Genomic DNA, 27,019 nt, shown 5'->3' on the forward strand with positions numbered 1-27,019 from the left:
TCTCTGCGTGTCAAATAAATAAAATCTTAAAAAAAATTTAAGAGATAAAACTACCAGAAGCTCCAACCTGTTGAATGATTCTTACCCTTTGCTCACTACCCCAGTCATCATTCAGCTACTAAATACCATGATTTATGCTATTAGCTCTGACATGAATACAATATAAATAGCAATTCCTTCACCTGCCTAATTCAGGATGGTCTCTCTTACGGTTTATTAAAGTCCCTGGGGATCCAAGCTGTCTTAGGAATAAGCCTTGCTCAACCCAGTTCAACACAAAAGGTAATTAATAATTAATGAAATTGAGAAATCAGTCCACACCGTAACGGGGAGGCAGAGGTACAAGGGCACCTGGCTCTGGGGATCCCAAACAGGCCAGGTTTGGCCACTTGCCGCTAATGAAATACAAAGGCAGAGAGACAAATGGTGAAACGAGAAAGGCATTTTATTTCAGTGAGGCTAATACTGGGAAAACAGTGGACTAGTGTCTCAAAGACTGCCTCCAAAGTGCTGAAAATACTTCCAGGTTTATATAAGGAAAAGGTGGGGCAGAGGTCATGGGTATGTGCAGGTGGGCAGTAGAGGTCACATCAATCATTGTCTTGGGGTCGGTCACTGGGGTCTTGCTGGCTCGGGGCAGTCCTTATTGCTCGAGGGGATGCTTTGCCCGCACGATCTTTTGCCTGAGTTAAGAGATAGACTTGAAAGAATTTAATCATTTAGAAAGTTTGAGGTAAAAAAGGAGCAGTTGAATTCCTCTTTCAACGTTGGGTAATTCATCTTTGAGGAAGCTGGGATTCTTAGAGAAAAGACGGCCCTTTTGTAAGGGAAAGGGTGCTAGCCCCGCGATTTGGAGAGGCAATTTTAACCCCAGCATTGCCCCTAACCAGCGGAAAAGCGGGTGGTCTAACCACATCGGCTCTCCTAGTCTCAGTTTCCCTGTTTATAAAACCAGGGATAGGCTTGATGGCCCGTCTGAGGCTCAGAGAGAAGTCCACACAACTACTTAAATTCCTTCAAGGCCTGCTGGACCTGAACTCAGTGGTCAAGGCTAAACGAAAGATTGCTCTTTGGGTCCAGGCAGTACACCGCGGCCAGAGGGTCAGCTTATTAACACAGTTTGCCCAGGGGCGCCTGAGTAGCTCAGTTAAGCCACCCACTCTTGACTTGGGCTCAGCTCATGATTCTCAGGGTGCTGAGATCAAGCTGGGCCTAGGCTCCTTGCCTGCTTAAGAGCGTCTCTCTCCCTCTGCCTCTCCCCCGCCCACAACAACAAAAAACCCTTAACACACTACCCAGACAAATGAGGATCCTTCATAACTCCGCACCTTCCGCACCTCTCTCAGAAATGTGGGAACCCCGGAATCCTGCCTAAACTGTGAAAGCCCGCCCCCGCACGGGAGGGGGCGGCGGCGAGGAGCAGAGGTCTAGCAGTGCGCCTGCGTACTGGGTTCCGAGGGCTGCGGTCGCTCGGCGGGCCCCTCGCGAGCTCCGCACACCACGCGAGATTTCCTCCCCAGCGGCGGGGCGGTGAGTGCCGGGAGTCGGGCGGTCCTACAGCTGCTGTCCGGGGAGCCCCAGCTGGGTGGTGCCTTCCGGGTGTGGGAGGATCTAGGAGCCAGGGTGACCTCCACTCCCCCCCCCCCCCCCCCCCCCCCGNGCGACGCTGGCGTTATTGCCTAGGTCACTAGGCTAGGGAATGCTCGAGAAGAAACAGAAGCAGATTTTTTTTTCCTTTTTTTAAATTTTGGAACTGTTGGGAGTAAGCAACCTCGAGTTTGGACGTAATTGTGTTTAAGGTGCGTCTGGGACGTTTATATAACACATATTTATTGAGCATTTGTCATATGCCAGTCAGAGAGTGAACATAAATCATTGACACAAATCCCTGCCCTCTCGGCGCTTACAGTCGGTCGGGGAAGCCAGTTTGAAATTTGGGCTGTAGACGAAGATTTCTATTCATTTTCATGTGAGTGGTTGGTAGTGGGAGCCAGAGAGGAAGGTGAAGTCAGTGGGGAAGGGGAAGAGCCAGTCAGGAATCCCCGCATATTAGACTTGGGCAGAAGGAGGAAACCAGAACACTGGAGATGGAGCGACCAGCCAGCCAGAAAGAGTGGAGGCAATCCCAGAGATGTCTTCCTTTTATAACAAAGTCGTGGTCAGCAGAGCCATTTATGGCAGGATAATTGAACGAGATCACGATAGGGAAGTGTTTCTTTAAAAAGATACTAGGAAGCTCATGTTACGGAAATGGGATGTGTTGTGTTTGAGTGTGGGTTCCAGTGTTGGTCATTACCAGTTATGCAAACATGGGCAAGTTATTCGACCTGTTACTCCCTTTCCTCGTCTAGACTATGGGGATGAATGACAGTACCATCCTCAGAGTTGTTGGGTGGAGAGGTTAAGCAGACAATGATTACAAAAACTTTAGCCCAGGCCCTGGCACTTAGTAACATTCGGAAGACTGGCTGAGAGAAGAGCCTTTTCTAAGATCCCACGTGACTAGAACTCGGTCAGGTATTCTGTCTACTTAATTGAATGCCCTTTTCCGAATACTACTAGGCTACAAGGTAGACACTCAACATACTCTTTATGACCAGCATGGGTGAATTTTTCTTTTCTTTTTCTTTCTTTTCTTTTCTTTCAAGATTTTATTTGACAGAGAGTACAAGCAGGGGGAGAGGGAGAGGGAGAAGCAGACTCCCCGCTGAGCAGGGAGCCTGATGTGGGGGTGGGAGTAAATTTTTCAGTTGATCATTGATCTGGTGTTATTTTGAGATACTACTTAACATAATTGGAAACCCACTTAATATCATACCAAACAAACATGGTATGCTTAATGTCAGTCAATAAAGAGTTGAGTGTCTTCCCCACTCCTCTACTAAGGGTGAATGTTAACACCACCATCACCTCTCCTTTCAGATCTAGAACTAAGTGTGTCATATTTTAAGATTTTAATTTTGTAACTACATCAAGTTCTTTATGTTTTAAATGTGTTGTTTGTTGTGCTATCAAGGGATATTGTGCAATTATCCTTAGTTAATTTTAGTATTTGACAGTTGAAAACTTTCTAATTTACTACAGAGGGAGAGAAATTTGATAGTGTACTTTTCATCCTGAAAAACAGTATTTGGACAAATCTACAGTGTGCATATTTTAAAGAAAGCATATATTGAAAGTAATCAGAGAAGAAGGCAAATATGAAACTTCATTTGGGAAGACTCCTTTGATTGAAAATTATGGTGCTGTTAATAACCACTTCAGGGCAGTTCTCTTTGGATCCAGCATCAAATGGGAATATTTTGTTTTTTAATTCTTCCATGATTTACACATACGGTGATTCAATAGAAAATTTCCTTTTAAAAATATGTTTAGCCCCACAAGACATTTTGGACTTCTTGATGTGATGAAAGAGGATGCACACAGCACCATCTTTAAAGATCCTTGCCAAAAAAACTGAACCTGCATCTAATCAAATCTCTAGATGTAACTACTAGTTGGGGATTGCGGGGGGGCGGGGGGGGTATGGATGGGGAAGGTATAAGAATGAGGTAAATGACACTATGAGGAAGCAGTCAATTCCATAGACAAAGGAATTAAGCAACAAATGTTTCTTCAACAATGGCATGAAATAAAAAAGGTGAGGAGACTCAAAATTAGTATGTGGACCTTGAATCCTGATTCTACTGAACCAACTGTAAAAAGACATGTTGACTGAGAGTTGCTCGAGGGGAGGGAGGTGGGGCGATGGGGTAACTGGATAATAGATGTTAAGTAGAGCTCTTGAGATGTAATGAGCACTGGGTGTTATGTAAGACTGATGAATCACTGACCTCTACCTCCGAATCCAATTTAATGTTAATTAAATTTAAATTTTAAAAGGGGGAAATAAACTAAAAAAAAATAAATTTTCTACAATTGGCAAAAAAAAAAAAAGACATGTTTGAGATGATCAGGGAATTTGAATATGTACTAAGTATTAGATAATGTTAAGGAATTACCTATATTATCAGTTCTGTCAGGTTAATAGTATAGTGTTTGTGTTTAAAATAATCTGTTACCAGAGATGCAAACTGAGGGATTTTTGGCAATAGGATAATGTTTGGGATTTGTTTTCAGGGGAAACAGGGAAATGCAGTCTTTTAGCAGGGAACATTGTACACGAAAGAGAGAATGGATATTGAGGGCCGCTAGCCATTAATGTCACAACCAGTGAGGTTATAAATACATACATTATAAAAAGTAAGAAATTAATATTCTTCCTTCTGTCTTACTGAATGTTGCTAACATCATTTAGTTAATTGGGAGTAGAATTCCCTTCCTCTAGGAAAGAGTACCTGTAGGAGAGTTGGACATTATTATATGGCTATATATGAAAAAACCCTGTTTGGGGGAGATTGTGGGACACTAGTGCAACGAGTGAGGCATGTGAGATCTGGGATGAGAAGATTTATATTCCAGTTCCAAATCCTCTGCTTACCTGCTGTATGATCTTGGGTACTAAGTGTATCTCCACTTCCCTTATAAAATGAGAATAGTTATATATTTACCTACATAACTTTGTTTTAAAGAAAGGTAATGGAATCTATGTGAAAGTTCTGTATAGATTATCTCCGTATAAATATTATGGTAAGCAAGATTTGGGAAATACCCTGTGATGATTATTTAACATTTTTTGGAGTGTATATGAATATCAGGTTTATTTATATAGGATACTCAAGTACTTTTTAGGATACAGAGAAAAATGAAGAAATTGAAATATCCTGCAAATTTAGAAACTAGATTAGGAGTAGAGTCAAGCATAAACAAAATTGCCCAGTGATACAAGGCAATGGATTATTAAATATCAGATGGATTTACAGATGGTTGTCAAATGTCTAAGTGTGCTGCTGTATAAAATCTTTTACAATATAAAATGTAAAATTAGAAATGACGTTAGGAACTAAATATGTTGCAATTGTTATAAAAAAATAAGTGGTTGATACAATTGTTTGCCTTTGGGCTTCTCAATGTTATGGACTAAAGATGATAAAATATCTAAGCAGAGAAGACAGAAGTGCTAAGTAAGTACATTAAATTTAAGAAAGATAATGGTTTTTTTTTTTTTTAATTTAAATTTATTTATTTGACAGAGACAGAGACAACCAGCGAGAAAGGGAACACAAGCAGGGGGAGTGGGAGAGGAAGAAGCAGGCTTCCAGGGGAGGAGCCTGATGTGGGGCTCGATCCCATAACGCCAGGATCACGCCCTGAGCCGAAGGCAGACGCTTAACGACTGAGCCACCCAGGCGCCCCAAGAAAGATAATGTTTGCTTAGTATTTTAGAAGTCAAACAACTTAAACATACAGGATGGAATTTTTACGTAGTAGTTAAGAGATTGGCTCGGGAGGGTCAGGCAGCCTGAGTTTGAATTTTAGCTCCACCACCTTAGGAGAGTGCTTAAACCCTTTAAGGCTCAGCTTCCTCCTCTGTAAAATGGGGATAATAATACCACTTAATAGGATTTTTAGGAGATTAAAAGAATATGTATATTTGGGGTGCCTGTGACTCTCGATCTCAGGGTTGTAAGGTCGAGCCCCACTTTGGGTGTGGAGATTACTTAAAATATTTGAAAATAGAATATATACATTAAATATTAAATGAATGTGTGTGTGTGTGTGTGTGTGTGTGTGTGTGTGTGTGTGTGTGTAGATTTCATAGCACTTACAGTAGTGCTTGTCATGTAGTAGCACTTACTAGGGTCAGGCCCCTTTCTTCCAAGTCAGATAGTGCCAGACTGGAACTTCATTTTGCTTCTTTCATTAGCTCAAATTGAAAACCCAGAATAAACTGATCCTTTACTTTCTTATTTTGCCATTCTGTATTACAGAATTTTCTATAAGGTGAGGATTTCAAAATGCTTTTAATGTTTTACTTTTTTTTTTTAAGTTTATTATTTTTTTTAATAATTTCTACACCTTCAAGCAACATGGGGCTTGAACTCAAAACCCTGAGGTCAAGAGTCACTTGCTCTTCCAACTGAGACGGCCAAGCACCTCTGATATTTTACTTCTATTATAAACAAAGCTGTTAGCTTCCATTTTGATAAATGAATAAAATAATTTTTGAAAATTTGGTTACATCTCAACCAGCTAGTGTTTTTACTTTGCTACTAGATTAACTGTTTAACTCTGGAGGAATGTATCATGTTTTCTTTTAATCAAGCCACAATGGGAGGCTTAATCATGATGGTATAAAGATGAGTGTACTTGAATTATGAGGCCAAAAGCATTTTCTCCTAGTCTTTTGAACTTGTTCCTGTTAGCCAAAAATTCTGATTAGATTTAGTCTTTCTTTACATATTTGCTTTAGGAGGCAAACCCTGACAGTAGACTGTATCTTTTCTGGATCCTAAATATGATTTTTCCTCTCCTTGTTCAGAAACACAAATGTATTTTAAAACCTTGTGATTTTAAAACTTTTCTGTTTGTAGGAGTTATTTTATACAGAAATCTTTTGAGACTTCTGTGCAGCAAGGTGATGATTGTACAAAGAGTGGTATTGAATTCCCGACCTGGTATGTATTTGTCTGTGATGAATGAACAGCTGTGGTCTTTGATAATTATTATTGTTATTTTTTAAGATTTATTAATTAGAGAGGGGGAGCAGGGGGAGGGGCAGAAGGAGAGGGAGAGAGACAATCTCAAGCAGACTCCCTGCTGAGCGTGGAGCCCAAGGCTGGGTCAGTCCCATGACTCTGAGATCATGACCTGAGCTGAAATCAACAGTGGGACACTGAACTGACTGAGCCACCCAGGCACCCCAGTCTTTGATAATTATTAATGAAAATGAAGGAACAAAAAGTAATAGTCAGTGTGGTAAATTAAGTTAGGAAGATATTCACCCTGGTAGAGATATTAGAAGAAACTCTTTAAGCAATGTAATATTTAGTTTTTTAAGTGATTACTTATCAAGGCTATTTGTTGAAGAAAAAAAAGGTATTTTGAAATTATTATATTTAAAAGGTTATATTACAAATATATATGGCTTTTGTTTTTTTCTTTGTAGTATGTATTGTCAATTCTTAAAATTGGCCTTTCTGTTTTATGTGAAAAGCACTGACCTATGTCTGTGCTGACATCTAACCTGAATCATAGAAACTTAGATGTGGAAATAACCTGGGAGGTTTGGGCACACGCTGCTTTGGTTTTACCGTTTACTTATTTACTTAGTGTGTGGCTTGGGGAAATCACTTACCTTGTCTGTTTTTTCTTTTCTTCCCCCCCACTTGCCTTTTCTGACTTCAGTTTTAGTAGAGTGAGCTATTAGATAAAAATGTTTACATTCTGTTCCCACCTTAGACACCTGATGATTTAATCAATAGGAAGTTTGCTTATGTTAAACATAACTGAGTAAGAATACACTTTCAGTGATCGCATTTTCTGCTTACAAATTTTTCTTTCCATACTTCAAATTTTCTAATTTTCAAGACTATATATATATCTATATATATATATTTATTTTAAAGTAGGCTCCACGTCCAATGTGGAGCTCGAACCTATAACCTTGAGATCAAGAGTTGTATGCTCCACCAACTGAGCCAGCCAGGTGCCCCAAAACTTTACTTTTTTAAAAAAATTGCATCAATTTAAGTTTCCATTTTCTTAAAATGAGGAAGGAAAGTTTGCTTAACTATTTATTTTGGCTGATGTGTTTCTGCTGCCTTGTAAATTTTGAATTTTCATAATTTAAACTGGCTGTGAGTTTTCACTTTTTGAAATCTTATAATTTTAAAACAGGTGAAGTGATTTATCTGTAATCAGCTTTAAAAATTTTTTTTGAAGCTGTTAGCGATATTCCACAGGAACTTCTTGGGGAAAATCAAGAGCAATTGAAACTATTTGAAGAATTTACACCGTGTAACAGAGAAATTACAAAATAATATAGATTTATTCATGTCTGTATTAAAAGGGAGTTATCTGAATCCTAGAGTTAACCTGAAGAATAATAAATAATTACATAGGAAAGTAACTTTTTTATTTTATATTTTCCTTAATATTTTAGGAAAAAATGGTAATCCAGTGGCAGAAAATTTCCGAGTAGAAGAAGTAAATTTATCAGATAATATCAATGAAGGACAAGTACAAGTGAGAACTCTTTATCTTTCTGTGGATCCTTACATGGTAAGAATGAAGATTTTGTGACTTGGTGAAAATTAATTTTATTTTCTTATTTTTCATGTGGCATCTCAATTTTATTGTGCAATCCTTATGATTAATAAATATTTGAGCAATTATATCTTGATACCTGGGAATTACAGATTGCCTTTGTTTTTATTCACTAGTGTTATTAAGGAATGTTGTAGAAGAATGTTTTCATAATAGTAGTATATGTGGTTAATCAGGTTCTTTCAAATTAGGATCGGAAATTCGCTCAACAAGGCAGGCTGTGTATAAGACCTTTATTCTAGCTGGTCTCTCTTTTTTTTTGAAGACTTATTTATGTATTTTAGAGCGGTTGGCAGGGGCAGAGGGAGAGGCAGAGAGAAACTCAAGCAGACTCTGCACTGAGCCCGACATGGGGCTCAATCGCATGACTCTGAGATCATGATCCGAGCCAAAACCAAGAGTCAGACGCTTCACCAACTGCACCACCCAGGCACCCTTCTAGTTGGTCTCTTTTTGAAGGAACAGGCTCACTTTTAGAAGGAGATTTATTGAAAGATACTATTAGAGCTGCAGATGAGAAGCGCTCAGGCACACGGACTTAGACTCTATACAGAGATAGTTTTTGCTTCTCCTTTTCCTGTACAAATGCTTTCATATCATTTTCTTGCCTGATTAGAACCTCCAGTACAATGTTATATAGAAGTGTTGAGAGTGGACATTTTTATCTTGTTCCTAGATCTTAGGTAGAAAGCATTCAGTCTTTCATCATTAAGTATGAAGTGGGATTTGGTAGATGCCCTTTATCAGGTTGAGGAGATTTCCTCCTATTCCTGATTTGTTGAACATTTTTATCATAAAGAGATGTTGTTGTTGTTTTTTAATTGTGATAAGATATATATAACAAAATATGCCATTTTAACAATTTTCAAGTATATAATTCAGTGGCATTAAGAACATTCACAGTGTTACACAGCCATTACCACTTTCCATTTCCAGATATTTTTCATCATCCAAAACAGAAATTCTGTGCCCATTAAATAATAAAGTCCTCCTACTCCCTCCCATCAGAAGCAGTTTTAGATTTTGTCATATGCATTTTCTAAAATGCTTCTATTGAGATGATCATGTGGTTTTTGCCTTTTAATCTGTTGATATGGTTTATTATATTAATTAATTTTTAGATGTTACATCAGTCTTGCATTCTTGGAATGCATGATACTTGTTCCTGGTGTGTAATTCCTTGATATGTTGTTGGATTTATTATTATTTTTTAAGATTTTATGTATTTTTTTGAGAGAAAGGCTACAGAGATAGCGAGAGAGAGTACAGGCAGGGAGAAGAGGAAGAAGCAGGCCCCCCACTGAGCAGGGAGCCCGACGTGGGGCTTGATCCCAGGAACCCTGGGTTCATGACCTGAGCCGAAGGCAGATGCTCAACCGACTGAGCCACCCAGGCGCCCCTAGCATTTTTTTTTTTAAAGATTTATTTATTTATTTATTTGAGAGAGAGAGTATGTGTGTGTGCATGCACAAATGGAAGGAGGAGCAGAGGGAGAGGGATAAGCAGACTGTATGCTGAGTGTGGAACCTGATGCAGGGCTCGATGCTGGTGACTGAGGTGATATGATATGATGTTGGATTTAGTTTGCTACTATTTTGTTGAGGAGTTTTGCATCCATAAGGCTATGAAACTATATTCATGGTCTGTTTTCTTGTGATGTGTTTGCCTGACTTTGGTATCAGGGTACTATGGGCTTCAGAATGGGCTGGGAAATGTTCCCACCTGTCCTATTTTTGGAAGAGTTTGTGAAGAATTGGTATTCCTGAGAAGATTGGTAGAATTCACCAATGAAGCTATCTGGCCTGGACTTTTCTTTTTGGAGAGTTTTAAAATTCATAGTTCAATATCTTCATTTGTCTTAGGTCTACTAGGATTTTCTGTTTCTTCTTGAGTCAGCTTCAGTAGTTTGTGTCTAAGTTGTGTAATTTATTGGCATACAGTTCTTAGTATTTCCTTATAATCCTTTTTTATCTCTGAAAGATAGGTAGTAATACCCTTTCTTCCATTCCCGATTTTAGTAATTTAAGTCATGTCTATTTTTTTCTTGGTCAGGTTAGCTGAAACTGTCAATTTTGTTAATTTTTCAAAGGACCAACTTTTGGTTTTGTTGATTTTCCGTGTTGTTTTCCTGTTGTCTGTTTCATTAATTTCTGTTCTTCGTACTAGTTTTATAGCTTCCTGTATTTATGTAAAATAAAAAGTTCAGAAAATCAGAATAGCTTATTCAATAAACTGTTAGATCAGTTGACTATATACTTTTAGGGAAAAAATTACATTTTTAGCTCAACCCTTCACTAGAATAAATTCCAAGAGATAATAAAAAATTAAAGAAAAAATGAAACTATAAAAAATTTTAGGGGACATCTGGGTGGCTCAGTTGTTAAGCATCCGACTCTTGGTTTCAGTTCAGGTCATGATCTCGGGTCATGCATTTGCTCTGCTTAAGATTCTCCCCCCCCACCCCCGCACATCTTTAACTCTCTAAAAAGCATATGTCTGGGTAAACAACTGAATGATGTTGGGGAATGAAAGACTTTGTAAGAATGACAGCAGACCCAGCTAATATGAAAAAACATGATTGATAGATATGACTATTTAAAAAACACTGTATTTTGTAAAACAATAAAATAGCATGTACAAAATCAAAAAATAAATGGCAAACTTAGAAGAATTTGCAGTATAAATAAGAAAAAAGATGATAATGACTGACATGCAGAAAGCTCCTATACGTTAATCTGTGAAAAGTAGAAAGTTGGCCAAAGAAACAAATAGGCAATTCATAATCTCTTTCTGTGTTACTGTTTCTGTACTGTCTGCTTGCCTTCTCCTTTTGGCTTTTAAAGTACCCTTGTAAGGGATAAAGAAAATCTTGCCTTACCTCTTCTCAGGCTTCATTTACAGTGGCTGCCCAATGGCAGTGCCATGTTCTGCCAGGAGAGTTGTAGCTTTGGGAAGGCTCCTCTTCCCTCTGATCCAGGAGTGCAGTTCAGCCTCTTTCAGTGACACCAGTCACACTTGAGTATGTTAACAGTGGAAGGGAATTTGATGACTTCATTCAAAATTCTTCCCCAGAGTAGGAAGAAATTTTTCTTTATGGGCTAGGGAAATGAGGTGGTGATTGGTCTAGAACATTCTAAACAGGCAAATGTTAAAGTTGATACAGAGGGGTAAATTAGGTCACTGATTTCCCACAGACCTAAGGATGCTCCACCTTTCAATGGAAGCTAAGACAAGCTCAGTCAAGCTGTGGGCCTCACTCAACACTCTAGACTGCGCTAAGCAAATCGCATGAAGAGAATAATTACGACAAAATCAGGAGAAAAATGACAGTGCACTATTTAGTATTTAGAGTCAATTCTTGATGATGACTGGTTTGGATTTCTTAAGACTTCAACACTTCAATGTATAAGACATAGCTCAGGGCACAAAGTTACACATGCCCTGATGAATAAAATGTAAAGCATGTCATTTAAGCCCAGGATAATAGGTACAAAGAAAATTAAAAGAATAAAATTTACCAAAATAAAGCCAAGGTTCAGGGTTAGAAGGGTTTTAAAAATCAAACAGAGCAGTCAAAAAGGAATAGTTGAGGGGCGCTTGGGTGGCACAGCGGTTAAGCGTCTGCCTTCGGCTCGGGGCGTGATCCCGGCGTTATGGGATCGAGCCCCACATCAGGCTCCTCTACTATGAGCCTGCTTCTTCCTCCCCCACTCCCCCTGCTTGTGTTCCCTCTCTCGCTGGCTGTCTCTATCTCTGTCGAATAAATAAATAAAATCTTTAAAAAAAAAAAAGGTATAGTTGAAAACAAGCAGAAGGGATGTGTTTTTCACAGTATTCTTTAAGTTGGAACAAACTTCCTGTTCAGCAGAATTCCCCCTGAGAATCTTACAGTGATAGAAATTTATGACCCAAAGATTTTAGGAGAGATGATGATAAGATTATGACATGAATTGAATTCATGACCTCCACTTCTAAATACACCCAACCTCAAAACAACAAAAACAGAAAACCTCTTTTTCCTCCAGGGAAGTATGTAGCTCCTTCATCCACTCATTTCATGCTACAAAGCGCTGAGTTTTTCTTGAGAATTTTGTCTCTTCGTTCTCTGTATTCATTCGTCAGTCAATCTCAGGTCCTTACTTCTAAGTACATCTCAATTCAGTGCACTTTTCCATAAACTGCAAGGACATCTACCTAGTCCAAATCACCATTGTTTCTCCCCCAATGGGGTATCTTTGTGTACACTCTTTGCCCCCTTAGATGGTCTTCCACACTGCAGCCAGAAAGATATTTTTACAATTTACAATAGCAACTAATCATGTCACCTTTATGTTTAATGGCTTTCCTTTAGTCTTGAGATAAAGAGTAACGTTCTGGACATGGTCTAAGATGCTGCATCGTCTGGTCCCTGTTTGCCTGCCCAGCCTTACCACACCCTACTTTACTTTTTCCCTTTGTACCCTGGCCACACCGGGCCTCTTCTTGTGTAACACACCAGTGGCCTTTTTTGCTCAAGCCTAATACTAGTCGTTTTTTTTTCCTTTTTTATATTTTTTAATGCTTTCATAGCTTAGGGGTCTTCCTAATCCTGGGGAGACTGCCCCTACCAGCATATTTTTAGAGATAAAAAACATCTTGCCTGGAACATACCAACCACCTCCTTCATTTAACTCTCACATACTAAGCCAATATTTTCCCTGCCCCAAATCACCAAAGGGCCAGGTGCCAGACAACTGGGGACCACCCCTATAAGCCAGAGCCCATGGAAATTATTCAAACTGTCTAATCCTAAACTTACTCAAGTTTGCCTACCCTGTCCTGCCCATTTCTTCCCCCTGAAGTCACAGTAAAGACTCTGGGCCGTGCTTTCCTGTTGCTTCTTTTTCTTCCTGACTCACTCTGGTGCTTCCCCGTATGGCCCTGGGTGGTACTGTGTGCTCCTCCTCTTGGGAATTGTAAGTAATAAACTCTTCCTTAAATACGGTTGTCTCCGTGTCTGTTGTTTTACTGTATCTGACTAAAAATCCTAAGTATAAATTAAAACAAGCCTTCACACATGCTGTCCCTCTCTCTTCTTCCCATCCCTCTCCCATTATCTGGCCAACTCCTGTTATTCCCTCAAAACCTGCATTAAAAGGATTTGCTTTGGTAAATTACCTTGAACCCTCAGACTAATCCTTTCTCTGTTCCATTTTCTCAAAACAAGACCTTGATCTGTAGCATCTATCCCATTTGTAATGAAGAATTATCTGTGTAGTTATTAGGTGCCTGTCTTCCCTAATAAAGAGTAATCTTATGGAGTCAGAGGTCCTACTTATCACTATATTTCCAGTCACTAGCATGGTGTTTATTAAGTATTAATTAAAGGAAGGAGGAAAGAAAATCATTTTGGTTGCTTTTATTAGACATTGTTCTTTTTTTTTTTTTTTTAAAGATTTTATTTATTTGACACAGAGAGAGACAGCCAGCGAGAGAGGGAACACAAGCAGGGGGGAGTGGGAGAGGAAGAATCAGGCTACCCGTGGAGGAGCCTGATGTGGGGCTCGATCCCAGAATGCTGGGATCACGCCCTGAGCCGAAGGCAGTTGCTTAATGACTGCGCCACCCAGGCGCCCCTATTAGACATTGTTCTTAAAAAAATATATTCAAATTCATAACTAATTTTATTTTATTTTTTTATTTTGTTTTTTTTTTTCAAATTTTCCAAATCTATTTCTTAGTTCTTATTCTTACTGTGCTGACAGCTGTCATCATTACTATCTGCCCTTATTAAGCAAGATCATAACTAATTTTATTTAATTTATTTATTTATTTAAAAGATTTTATTTATTTATTTGACAGAGACAGAGAGACAGCCAGTGAGAGAGGGAACACAAGCAGGGGGAGTGGGAGAGGAAGAAGCAGGCTCCCGGCAGAGGAGCCCGATGTGGGGCTCGATCCCAGGACTCCAGGATCATGCCCTGAGCTGAAGGCAGACGCTTAATGACTGAGCCACCCAAGCACCCCAAGATCATAACTGATTTTAATCGCCATGTGTTCACAGTATTTTACATGGTTGTATTTAATGTGTATATACTACTTTGATTTGATATTTAAGTGACTTTATGTACATACTTTCATATGAAAAACCAGTCCAAATATCATTATTTTGGTGGTTATATAATATTCTATTATGTTGACATCATTTGCTTACCTATGGAGAATTACTTATTCCTATTTTCTCAGTTAGCCTTGTTTAAGAGTCTGGTCCTTGGGGGGCACCTGGCTGGCTCAGTCAGTAGAGCATGTGACTTTTGATCTCAGGGTTGTTAGTTCGAGCCCCACAATGGGTGTAGAGATTACTTTAAAAAATAAAAATAATTTAACTTAAAAAAGAAGAGGAGGGTCAGGTCCTTGGTATTCAGTGACTGTTGCACTTGCTTTCTGAGAATACTTGGGAGGGGCACGCTAGCCCAAGTGTAGTTAGTATATTGTCATAGAAGCTTCTGCCTCAATTCCCTGTTTGGGTCTTTTCCCTGTTGAAAACTGTACTACATGGGGCCCCTTAATCAAGTTGCCTTCTGGGGGCGCCTGGGTGGCACAGCGGTTAAGCATCTGCCTTCGGCTCAGGGCGTGATCCCGGTGTTATGGGATCGAGCCCCACATCAGGCTCCTCCGCTATGAGCCTGCTTCTTCCTCTCCCACTCCCCCTGCTTGTGTTCCCTCTCTCGCTGGCTGTCTCTATCTCTGTCGAATAAATAAATAAAATCTTTAAAAAAACAAAAACAAAAAAAACCAAGTTGCCTTCTGTCTTTTCTATCTCCTGGACCACACTGTGGGCCTCTACATCTTGGCCTTCATGAGTGGGCAAGAGTGAGCCGCAGAGAAGAGGGGAGCCTTGACTGCTTCCCAGAGATATCTTTAGCTCTAGTCCTGTGGAAAGGCATGTGTCATTGTGACATTTTGTCTTCGTAGAATAAAGAGAACATCCACCTGAGGTTAGGGGGTATGATGTAATGCTTGGTCTAAAATTGTGATGAACAGCTGTGTAAAAATTGTTTCATTTCTTCTTGGGTTATTTCCATTGAGGAAGCAGCATTGCTAGGGCAATAGAAATGAATAGTATTAGGTGTATATGTTGCCAGTTTGTGTTCTATAAAAAATGTACAGTTTTATAATAGCAACATGTAAGTGTAGGTAATTTGCTGCAATCCATTGAAACCATTGACACAGTATTTTGTATTATTTTTGCTAGTGTAATGTAATAGTACGTAAATTTTCTTAATTGTTTAAAAATTTTAACAGCTTTGTTGAAATATTCATCTATTATACAGTTTACACATTTAAAGTGTACAATTCTGGGGCGCCTTGCTGGCTCAGTCAGAAGAGCATGTGACTCTTGATCCCAGGGTCATGAGTTCGAGCCCCATGATGGGTGCAGAGATTACTAAAAATAAGTAGATAAATAAATACTTAAAACAAGGTGTACAATTCAGTGGTTTTTAGTCTGTTCACGCGTTGTGGACCTTTCCTAATTGTACTTCTTTGAAACTGATTAGAGAGGGGATACATTTTTTTTTCTGGATAAAAAATAACTGAAAGGAAGATAGAATTTAGGATAAATATAATTTGTTTGACTAAGATTTTATTTAACATTACTGACTCATACCTTTCTTTTAGTCACCAGGTAAATTAAGAAACTGGCAGGTATTATCAGGCAGAATTATCCTAATCAACGTTTTTTCTTTTTTAGCGCTGCAAAATGAATGAAGACACTGGTACTGATTATATAAAAGCTTGGCAGCTGTCTCAAGTGGTTGATGGTGGAGGTATTGGGATTGTAGAAGAAAGCAAACACATAAATTTTAAGAAAGGCAATTTTGTGATTTCCTTATATTGGCCCTGGCAAACCAAGGTTATTCTGGATGGAAATAGCCTTGAAAAGGTGATGTATAATATACAATATCTGGATCCCCCCCACCGTGTAATTTTTACTTTGTGCATTTGGCATTCAGTTTGTTATCAGGGAGATATAATAAAAGCATATGTTTTCTTTTAGATAGCTTCCAAAATGTGGAAAACCCTTCTTTTCCACTGTTGGCCGTAACTGTATATGACAGTTCTTAGATTATTAGTGGATGGTGGTGTTTTCTGTATTTATTTTTTAAATTTTGCATATATAAAATAAAACCTGAATTGTAAGCATCAAAAGCTATTTTATGCCAAGAACCAGAAGGCCCCCTAGAGTTGTACGCTTTAAAGTTTCCTGAGAAATTGCCATTTGACTTAAGAAATGCATTTGGTTTGTTCTTGAAATTACTTTTTCTGTCTAAGTCCCGAGTTCAGTTTCTGCTATTACTTGAATCATGTGAAATTACCAATATTTGTCTGTTTTGACCTATAAAACCTGGCAGCTGCATGTAATTCAACCTAATATATGTCATCAGGGAAGTTACTTTATGCCTCTGACCCTTAGTTTCCCCATGTGCAAGATGAAAATAGTAGTTCTCTCACAAATGAGTGTGGAAGTTAGATGCTATGAGAAATATGACTAAGACTTTCTTAAGGGGCCCCTGGGTGGCTCAGTAGTTAAGCATCTGCCTTCGGCTCAGGGCCTGATCCCAGGGTCCTGGGATCGAGCCCCGCATCGGGCTCCCTGCTCTGCTGGGAGCCTGCTTCTTCCTCTCCCATTCCCCCTGCTTGTGTTCCCTCTCTCGCTGGCTGTCTCTCTCTCTGTCAAATAAATAAATAAAATCTTAAAAAAAAAGATTTTCTTAAAAGTTTTATAAAATTTTAGTACTTTTTTAAAAAGATATTTTAATTTTTAAAATTTATTTGAGAGGGAGAGCACAAGTGGAAGCGGGGGAGGGGTACAGGGAGAGGGAGAGGGAGAAGCAGACTCCCTGCTGATCAGGGTGTCCCACATGGGCCTCGATCCCAGGACCCTGGGACCATGACCCAAGCCGAAGGCAGATGCTTAACCGACTGAGCCACCCAGGCACTTTTAGTATTTTTTATATTATTACAAATTCTTTTTTTTTTTTAAAGATTTTTATTTATTTGACAGAGATAGAGACAGCCAGTGAGAGAGGGAGCACAAGCAGGGGGAGTGGGAGAGGAAGAAGCAGGCTCATAGCAGAAGAGCCTGATGTGGGGCTCAATCCCAGAACGCCGGGATCACGCCCTGAGCCGAAGGCAGACGCTTAACCGCTGTGCCACCCAGGCGCCCCTATTACAAATTCTTATAATCAGTTAAAAGTGACTGTTAAGATACAAATGATATGTGGCAGACGTTATATTTTCAGCTTAATGGTACTAGTAAAATGTATTTAACTAGAAAAATTTTTTTTTAAAGATTTTATTTATTTATTTGACAGAGAGAGAGACAGCCAGCGAGAGAGGGAACACAAGCAAGGAGAGTGGGAGAGGAAGAAGCAGGCTCCCAGCGGAGGAGCCTGATGTGGGGCTCGATCCCAGAACGCCGGGATCACGCCCCGAGCCGAAGGCAGACGCTTAATGACTGAGCCACCCAGGCGCCCCTTAACTAGAAATTTCTTAGCAGAAAGTGAAAAAGAAATCTGCCCAGGTTCTGGTTTTCCCTGTCATTGTGCTATGGTGGGAAATGGAGCAGGGAGAGCTTAAAAAGGCTTTAGGCACAGATATTAGAAATGAAGAAAAGGAATTCAGAAGGGGTGGAGAAAGGATATTTGCTAAACACAAACCTATCTTTCAATCTTTTTATATTGGCTTTACAAGTAAATAACTGTTACCTGCATGAAATATTTCCGTGTAGACCTTTCTAATTATTGTTGACTTTAACATCTCAATTACCTTTATGTACACACTAGATTTGACTGATAGCCATTTAAGACTGCTGAGTACAAACTGCCATTTTATTTGTTTATGACAGTTAAGTACAAATCAAATTAAGGTAGTGAATCTTAATTACTTTTGGTGGTTTATTAAATTTTTACCAAAATTATTCAATTCCTTAAAAAATTATTATGAAGTTTTTATGGTAGGGAGTCTTTCCATACCATTTCGCTTTATCCAATTCCCCCTAACTTTACAGATAAGAAAACAGACACAGAGAATGGAGAAGTATAACTTATTATTGATAGGGCCTGGTAAACATATAAACGTAAAATGCTAAAAAGTTAAAGGAGCCTCATTTTTTTTTTTTAAAGATTTTATTTATTTATTCGACAGAGATAGAGACAGCCAGCGAGAGAGGGAACACAAGCAGGGGGAGTGGGAGAGGAAGAAGCAGGCTCACAGCAGAGGAGCCTGATGTGGGGGCTCGATCCCATAACGCCGGGATCACGCCCTGAGCCGAAGGCAGATGCTTAACCGCTGTGCCACCCAGGCGCCCCTAGGGAGCCTCATTTTATTCTGTAATTAAACTAAAAGAAATTGTATCACACTTTCCTTATATTTTTATGGTACATTTTAAGCATCAGTAATGAGAACTGTTGGGGTTTGAGCGGATTTTTATATAGATAAATGTTTACTTTAGAATTGCTCAGAGATTTTAAAACCTTCCAACTCTGCCTATTTTTTTCCCTTAAATATTTCTTCTCTTTTTATATACTTGGGGCATTCACAAGAAAGAATGGTTAGTGTCTTTCATGTGGGAATTCTTTAAACTTTTTGTTTGTTTGTTTGTTTTACTGTAAAGAGAAGTAATATTCATTTCTTTTTTACTTCGTACAAGTAAATCATAGAATTTTAGTAAGACTGAAGAATGGCTCACTGTTCTAGAAACCATATTGGGTTGTTTATTAGTCTGCTTGGAATGCCATTATAAAATACCATAGACTGGGTGGCTTAAACGACAGAAATTTATTTTCTCACAGTTCTGGAGGCTAAAAGTCTGAGATCTAGGTGCTGGAAAATTTGGTTTGTAGTGAAGCCTCTCTTCCTGGCTTGCAATTGGCTGCCTTTTTGCTGTGTCCTCACAGGGCATTCAGCCTTTCATTTGTGCACATGCAGAGAAAGAGCTCTGGCGTCTCTTCCTCTTCTCATCAGGAAACAAGTCCTGTTTAGGGCCCCTTCCTTAGGACCGTATTTAACCTTAATTATCTCCGTAAAGGCCCTGTCTCCAAATATAGTTACATTAAGGGGGTAGGTCATCAATGTAAGAATTTGGGGGGGACACAACAGTCCATAAGAGGTTGTCTTTACCTTGTTGACTTAAAACAGGAATTCCTAGTATTATTTTTTAAAGTTATATATTTTATTTTAGGTAGACCCACAACTTGTGGATGGACACCTTTCATACTTTCTTGGAGCTATAGGTATGCCTGGTTTGACTTCCTTGATTGGGATACAGGAAAAAGGTCATATAACTGCTGGATCTAATCAGACAATGGTTGTTAGTGGAGCTGCTGGTGCTTGTGGATCCTTGGCCGGGCAGGTAAAATTTCTGAGAATTATTTGATTTTCTAAAAAAGTGGTCATAATCAAATTTCTGGATACATGTATATAATTTAAAATATAAAATGGAACAAATTTATAATATTATTTTACACATTTTGGGTAGAACTGATGTTATTACATGCTTAGACTCTCTTCATAACAACATGAAAAATGTAGATTTTTGTATCTTGTTCTCTGTTAACCAAAAACAGACATGGTAAAAGCTAGAGCATTGCTTTAATCAATATAAGGAAGAAGCGCATAGAGTACCTATCTGGAGTTCATGAATTAAAAGGCAGACTCATATTTTTGAAAAGAATTTTCAAATAAGAGCACTTACTGTGTTCTAGAAATATAGTAAGGATTACGATAGAAGTTTAAAGTAAATTGTTTCATGAATAGCAGCCTTTATAGTGTGAAAACCATTGAAACAAAACATTTTATCATAGTAGTAATTTTAGTTCTTCAGAGGCCTGAAAAATATTGAACTGCAAGATAGTAATGTTTTGAGTCTGACTGTTCCTTTTATGAAATCAGCTTTAAATTGTGTGATTTTAACATTAAAACTAAGTCTAATGTTAGTCTTCATTTTTTTAGGAGTGACATTGTATCTGGTCTCAATTCTCTTGGTTTCAAATTAGTTTAAGCCAACAGCTCTGTAATCAAACCTTATTGTGATGAATACTCTCTTATACTTGTAATATCTTGTATGCTTTCCCATTTTTACACATAAATGTGGCGACAGAAAATTGTTTAATTTTTAAAAATTTCCCCCCCTAGATTGGCCATTTGATGGGCTGTTCCAGAGTGGTGGGAATTTGTGGAACACAGGAGAAGTGCCTCTTTCTGACCTCAGAACTAGGCTTTGATGCTGCAGTTAATTATAAAAAGGGGAATGTGGCAGAACAGCTCCGTGAATTATGCCCAGCTGGAGTGGATGTTTACTTCGACAATGTTGGTGGTGACATCAGTGATACAGTGATAAGTCAGGTTGTGTGCCGATTTGTTTGTTATAATTTGAATACTACGTTTTATTTGATGTGCTATCTTTTTACCTGATACTGAGAAAAAAATTCTATAACATTCTAGGGTTTATTGTGAGAAATAATGGAACGTTCAGTATTGTAATTAAATGATACCGGAAAGCTTGCTGACAGCCACTTCCATTTGCTTGCAGATTTGCACGTGAACATCAATTTCAGTTCTTTGCTAGCAATATTATATTTTTCACCTGCAATTTATTTTTATCAAAAATTACTGTTGTAGGGGCACCTGGCTAGCTTGGTTGGTCAGGCATGTAACTCTTGATCTCAGGGCTGTGAGTTCTAGCCCCACGTTGGGTATAGAGATTACGTAAAAATAAAATTAAAAAAAAAATTACAGCTGTATTGTTCAAATGGTGAAGTTTCGACCCTAATTCCCTATCGACTAACTCACAGCCATGGCCTCTGACTTTGGGTAGGGAAAGGATTTTCATAGATTACGGGTATTTACATATTTTTATTGACAATGTTATAAAATACGAATATTAGCAATTAACACTATATTGTTCTTTACTGTATGTAAAATTATTTGCAGTTGAGGTTAAATTATTTAAATCCAAGGAAATACTTCATTGCTACTACTAGCAGTAGCAACAACATTGGCGACACCAGTGTAATTCTTTTTCACGTTACCAAACTCTCATTTACCTCTATGTTCCTTTGGAGGGGACTTGTTTCCTAGCTAATTATAACTCTTAAATACAAAGAAGGTGTAAATCTTCAAAGCAAAATCAATTAATTGGCACCAAATGATTAAATACAATAATCAAGGAGGCTTTCATTGAAGCAGGCATAAAATCAGTAAACATAGGAAAGGCATATATTTTAGGGTATAATCATCAATTTTCTCTGAACAGATGAATCAGAACAGCCACATCATCCTGTGCGGTCAGATTTCTCAGTATAACAAAGATGTACCTTATCCTCCTCCACTACCCCCTGCTATAGAAGCAATCCAGAAAGAAAGAAACATCACAAGGTATGGTCTACCCTTTTCCCCTTATTACCAGATTCCTGAGTTTAAAGATCATAGATGTATATGAAGTGTATTATTCTTCATATATAATTTTTCCTTATTTTTAAAAAAGATTAATTTATGTATTTCAGAGAGCGAGAAAGCACACTTGTGCATACACGGGTAGGGGAGGGGTGAGGGAGAAGGGGGAGAGAAGCAGACTCCCTGTGGAGCGTGGAGCACACTTCGGGAATTGATCTCATGACCTGGAGATGATGACCTGAGCCTAATCAGGAGTCGGACACTCAACCAACTGAGCCACCCAAGTGCCCCTATATTTTTCCTTATTAAATAAAACTTGAAAATACACATTTTAAGCCAGTTCAGTATTTAGGTTTTTGTGAACTAGCACCCTGGCAGAAAACTTTGTAAAAAATGCATCTGCTCTATCAGTCTTTTGCAAGTCTTTTTTTTCCCCCAAGTGATAGAAACTCAACTCACATTGGTTTGAGTGCAAAGGAAATTTATTGGCTCGTGTTTCTGAGAAGTCCGGTATTAGTATTGACTTAGATTTGGATGGATAAAAGGTTTGCATAGTGGCATCTCTGCTCAGTTTTTCTCTACCTCTGGGCTGTGCTTTCTTTTGGGTTGGTTGTGTCACAGGCTCTTTTGCAGCACAGCAAGAGGATGACTGTTACCTCTAGTCTTATACCAGGTTAGCAATCCAAGCAAAAAGAGAACAGCTCTCCCCTCTCGGTTTTGTTAAGTCCCAGAGCTGATACTTACTGGCTCAGACTGGCCTGGCTTTGGTCACAGGAGGGTGGGGAAAGGATATTATCCACAAAGTAAAATCACTTTACTAATTACCAAACAGAGTTCTGGATGCTGGCCAGACAAAACAATGGAAGTCTACTATACTTACTTGTAATTACACTTAAAACTGTATCTGACCAGACTCTGTGATTAAGTCCTAATGTTTGAAAGATTAACAGATATTAGAGTTGTGGAATGATTTGGTTTTCACTCTGCATAGTCTCTGATCATTATCCTTTTCTTCCCCACTGCAGAGAAAGATTTCTGGTGTTGAACTATAAGGACAGATTTGAGTCTGGCATTCTACAGCTGAGTCAGTGGTTTAAAGAAGGAAAGCTAAAGGTAGAACTTGCTTCTGTTCTTTATCTGTATCATTTGTCTGCTATTTAATATATTTTCATGTTATTTGAATTTATGATAGCAAACATTAGCTTCATAATACAAATTCCTACAAATTTGTACTAAATATTGTAAATTAAGTTTACTCCCAGGTGAGTATAACCTCCTGATTGAGAAACTCTTTCCTGTTAGTCTCTTTATCTAAGATTTCATTAACCTTTACTTTTCTTAGACTATATTACAAGATAAATACGCGTTTTTCCCCAAATTTTAATATTAATTACTTTAACAAATATTCATGGAATGCTACTATGTGTTAGAAACTGTGCTTTCTCAAAAATCTTACAAACACCTCCTTGTACCCCTAACCCTCTACCACCATACTTCTTTGGTTCCCTCCCTGATATTCTGATATATCTTGGTTGCTGACTGAAAATCAAGAGTTATTAATCTGGGGTCTAGAGACCCTGACCTAGGATGTTCTTGAAACTTGCAAATGATAGACAAAGTTATATGTGTGTGTGTGGTTATGTTTATGTACTTTGTTTTTTGAAAAGAGGTTGTATAGTTTGTGATATTACCAGTTGAAGATCAGACAAAGGGAAAAGATATTTTATTTTTTTATTTTTATATTTTTAAAAGATTTATCTACCTATTTGAGAGAGAGAGAGAGAGAGAGAGAGAGAGAGAATGTGAGTGGTGGGGAGGGGCAAGGAGAGAGGGAGAGAATCTCAGACTCTCCGCAGAGCCCAGAGACTAGAGCCTGATGCCCACGACCTGATCAAGACCTGAGCTGAAATCAAGAGTCAGATGCTTGACTGAGTTACCCAGGTGCCCCAAGAGGATTTAATTTTTAAGACCGATTTCATAGGAAACTTTTCTGTGCTACCTCCATGAAATGAAGAATATCTATTTTTAGACAGAAAATGCTAAATAGTATTGCTGCCCTTTGCAAAAATGAAGAATATTACAATTGACCCTGAGCACCTCAGGGGTTAAAGGTGCTGACACCCTCCCCCTCCATGCAGTTGAAAATCCAGATATGTCTTTTGACTACCCCAGAAGTTTTACTGATAACATAAAGGGTTGATTACCACATGTTTTGTGTGTTATGTATAATTTATACTGTATTCTTTTTTTTTTTAAAGATTTTTTTTTATTTATTTGACAGAGATAGAGAGGGAACACAAGCACAAGGGAGCTGGAGAGGGAGAATGAGGCTCCCCGCTGAGCAGGGAGCCAGATGCAGGGCTAGATCCCAGGACTCTGGGATCAGGACCTGAGCTGAAGGCAGACGCTTAACAACTGAGCCACCCAGGCGCCCCTATACTGTATTCTTTACAATAAACTAGAGGGAAAAAATGTTATTAAGAAAATCACAAGGAAGGGAAAATACATATATAGTATGTACTGTGTTTATAAAAAAGAAAAATCTGTGTATAAATAGACCTGCGCAGTTTAAACCCATGTTGTTCAGGGTCAACTGTAAATAGATACACAGACCTAAAGAATACTATATGTAGCTATTTTGATTTACAGATCAAAGAGACTGTGGTGAATGGATTGGAAAACATGGGAGGTAAGATGAATGTAGATTTATTTATTATATGCATGAGCTTGGCACAAATACTCCCTTTTTTCCTTGAGTTCTACTTCCCTGGTGTTTGTTTCTTTTTAAATCATTTCTTTCTTTTCTATAAAACCATCCTGCAGGTTTACTTAAATATCTTCATCAAATTCCATTAAAGTTCAGCTTAGTGGTATTTAAGAAGTTTTGTTTTCACATTTCACATCATAAAATAAGTGTTTCTTTGGTTTTGAAACAAGTTATAAAAAAATATAAGAATCATGAAAGTCATTTAGCTTCTAGGTAACTTTCAGGTTAAATGGTTTTATTTATTTATTTGAGAGAAAGCGAGCAAGCAAGCGAGCGAGCAAGCGAGCGAGCAAGCCAGTGAGCATGAGCAGGGGGGAGGAGCAGAGGTAGAGGGAGAAGCAGGCTCCCTGGAGCCTAAATGCAAGGCAATCCCAGGATCCTGAGACCATGACCTGAGCCCAAGACAGACACTTAACTGACTGAGCCACCCAGGCGTCCCCAGGTTGAATGGTTCTAAGGCATCATAAGATTATATTAAACAGATTTTCAATATTTAGGTTGGTTTTTTTTTTTTTTAAGATTTTATTTATTTGAGAGAGAGTGCACATGAGACGTGGGGCAGGACAGGGGGAGGGGGGAGAGAAAGGGGGAGAGGCAGACTCCTGAGCGGGGAGCCTGCAATGGGGCTCAGTCCCAGGACCCTGGGATCATGACTTGAGCTGAAGGCAGAAGCTTAACCAACTGATCCACCCAGGTGCCCCAGATTTCTATTTTTAGTAGTTTTTGAAAAGTTGTTTTTGCTGACATTTTATCCTCATACTTATTTATTCTAGTCTTCAGACTCTGTAAACAGTGAATATTGAGGTAGATACAAACATTTCTAGTTTGGGTAAAAGTACATTTTTAAGATATAAATTGGGTTAGTTTATCTTGTAACTGTCAGTGTTTCACTTGAGGCTTCTTTTCATGATAATTTCCTTCTGTTTTTAATATTAAAATTGCAGAAATTATTCAAATTAACTGTGTTTTCATGTACTGATAAACATGTATGATAGTGATATTTATGTTTTCATATAATCTAGGTCTTTTTTTTTTCTTTTTAGCTGCATTCCAGTCCATGATGACAGGAGGTAACATCGGAAAGCAGATAGTTTGCATTTCAGAAGAAACCTCTGTGTAATCTGTATAAGCATCTTCATCAAGGAAATACACAGATTTCTTTCCATTTTGCACAAAGTTTTTTTTTTTTTTTTTTTAAAGATTTTTTATTTATTTATTTGACAGAGATAGAGACAGAGCGAGAGAGGGAACACAAGCAGGGGGAGTGGGAGAGGAAGAAGCAGGCTCATAGAGGAGGAGCCTGACGTGGGGGCTCGATCCCATAATGCTGGGATCACGCCCTGAGCCGAAGGCAGACGCTTAACCGCTGTGCCACCCAGGCGCCCCTGCACAAAGATTTTTAAGATACATTTAAAAAAATCTTAGCATACAGATAGCTTATTTAAATGTGATCATTGGTAATATTTTCTAGTTTCATAACATATTTTTCCCTGTATCTTCAATATCATATATGTTCTCTATATCCAACATGATTATTTACAGTAATAGATTGAAGTCAATATGACCTATTTTTCTTTGTTTTACTGAAACATATATGATATTTGATCTGATATTCTCAAACCACTGGAGATTTGATATAACTGTTTAATGGATCATACTTTATAAATTGATTTTTACAGTTAATAACTTTTATTTAAAATAGAATGCTTGAGAGGACACGAAGTAAATGTATGTTGACCTGAAAATGCTTTACGTAATTCCTTTTTTTTTTTTTAAGATTTTATTTATTTATTTATTTGACAGAGAGAGAGACAGCCAGCGACAGAGGGAACACAAGCAGGGGGAGTGGGAGTGGAAGAAGCAGGCTCCCAGCGGAGGAGCCCGATGTGGGGCTCAATCCCAGAGCACCGGGATCACGCCCTGAGCCGAAGGCAGACGCTTACCGACTGCGCCACCCAGGCGCCCGCTTTACGTAATTCTTGAACTGTAACTTGGTATAAGAATAGAATTGGGAGGATGGGGCGCCTGAGTGGCTCAGTCGTTAAGCGTCTGCCTTCCGCTCAGGGCGTGATCACGGAGTTCTGGGATCGAGCCCCACATCAGGCTCCTCCGCTGGGAGCCTGCTTCTTCCTCTCCCACTCCCCCTGCTTGTGTTCCCTCTCTCGCTGGCTGTCTCTCTCTCTCTCTGTCAAATAAATAAATAAAATCTTAAAAAAAAAATAGAATTGGGATGGCTTTTCTATATTGTAGATGGAAAAGGGATTTAATGGCAGAGCATGTGTTGGAGCTTGGGGGGAATTTAGAGTTTGTGGAGCAGTTTTTAGGATAGGAGAACAGAGGCTTTGTGTTGAGAAGAGAACAGGTCAGTCAGGTTGATGAAGAGACTAGTTTATTACAGAGGATTATCTGTTTGTGCTTGGCTAAATAATTTACTGGATAGCCTAAAAAATATATATATAAAGCATGTTTGTTTTAGGTTAGCAGTTACATATACTGTCAAATAGTGTAAAGATTTTGAGGGCAAATAGATAAAATCATCACTTGAAGTTATAGGTGATTAGAAAGATTTAGGCAACAAAGACAGCTTTAGAAAATGACAGAACTGAG

General features: G+C 38.6%; 1 protein-coding gene and 1 long non-coding RNA gene across 6 annotated transcripts; one reads left to right on the forward strand and one right to left on the reverse strand.

The window, feature by feature from the left end:
* Positions 1-424: 424 nt before the first annotated feature.
* Positions 425-1,401, reverse strand: LOC109488918. The gene is made up of 2 exons (XR_002141807.2): positions 1,296-1,401; positions 425-683 (listed from the first exon to the last, which is right to left on the reverse strand). It is a non-coding gene; the product is annotated as an uncharacterized LOC109488918 (long non-coding RNA).
* A 53-nt stretch (positions 1,402-1,454) lies between these two features.
* On the forward strand, positions 1,455-25,584 carry PTGR2 (prostaglandin reductase 2). Of its 5 annotated transcripts, none has more exons than XM_019794660.2 (10): positions 1,455-1,530; positions 6,474-6,557; positions 8,045-8,163; positions 15,941-16,132; positions 19,433-19,603; positions 20,386-20,595; positions 21,506-21,627; positions 22,671-22,758; positions 24,295-24,334; positions 25,456-25,584. In XM_019794660.2, exons 2-10 carry the CDS (start codon positions 6,521-6,523, stop codon positions 25,530-25,532), a joined length of 1,056 nt encoding a protein of 351 aa, XP_019650219.1. In that variant the 5' UTR covers positions 1,455-1,530; positions 6,474-6,520; the 3' UTR covers positions 25,533-25,584. The 5 variants fall into 5 exon arrangements, with proteins under 5 accessions (XP_019650219.1, XP_019650218.1, XP_019650220.1 ...); XM_019794659.2 differs by lacking the exon at positions 1,455-1,530 and adding an exon at positions 1,632-1,799; XM_034642896.1 differs by lacking the exon at positions 1,455-1,530 and adding an exon at positions 1,833-2,517.
* Positions 25,585-27,019: the final 1,435 nt, after the last annotated feature.

This window comes from Ailuropoda melanoleuca, chromosome 14 (genome assembly GCF_002007445.2).
Source record: "Ailuropoda melanoleuca isolate Jingjing chromosome 14, ASM200744v2, whole genome shotgun sequence".
Classification (NCBI taxonomy): Eukaryota; Metazoa; Chordata; class Mammalia; order Carnivora; family Ursidae; genus Ailuropoda; species Ailuropoda melanoleuca.

Excerpts from the sequence above, each read along its gene's own strand:
- PTGR2 (XM_019794660.2), top strand. The coding sequence starts at position 6,521 with ATGATTGTACAAAGAGTGGTATTGAATTCCCGACCTG. Across the intron at positions 21,628-22,670 it reads AAAGAAAGAAACATCACAAG|AGAAAGATTTCTGGTGTTGA; the intron begins GTATGGTCTACC and ends TCCCCACTGCAG. Across the intron at positions 22,759-24,294 it reads TTAAAGAAGGAAAGCTAAAG|ATCAAAGAGACTGTGGTGAA; the intron begins GTAGAACTTGCT and ends TTTGATTTACAG.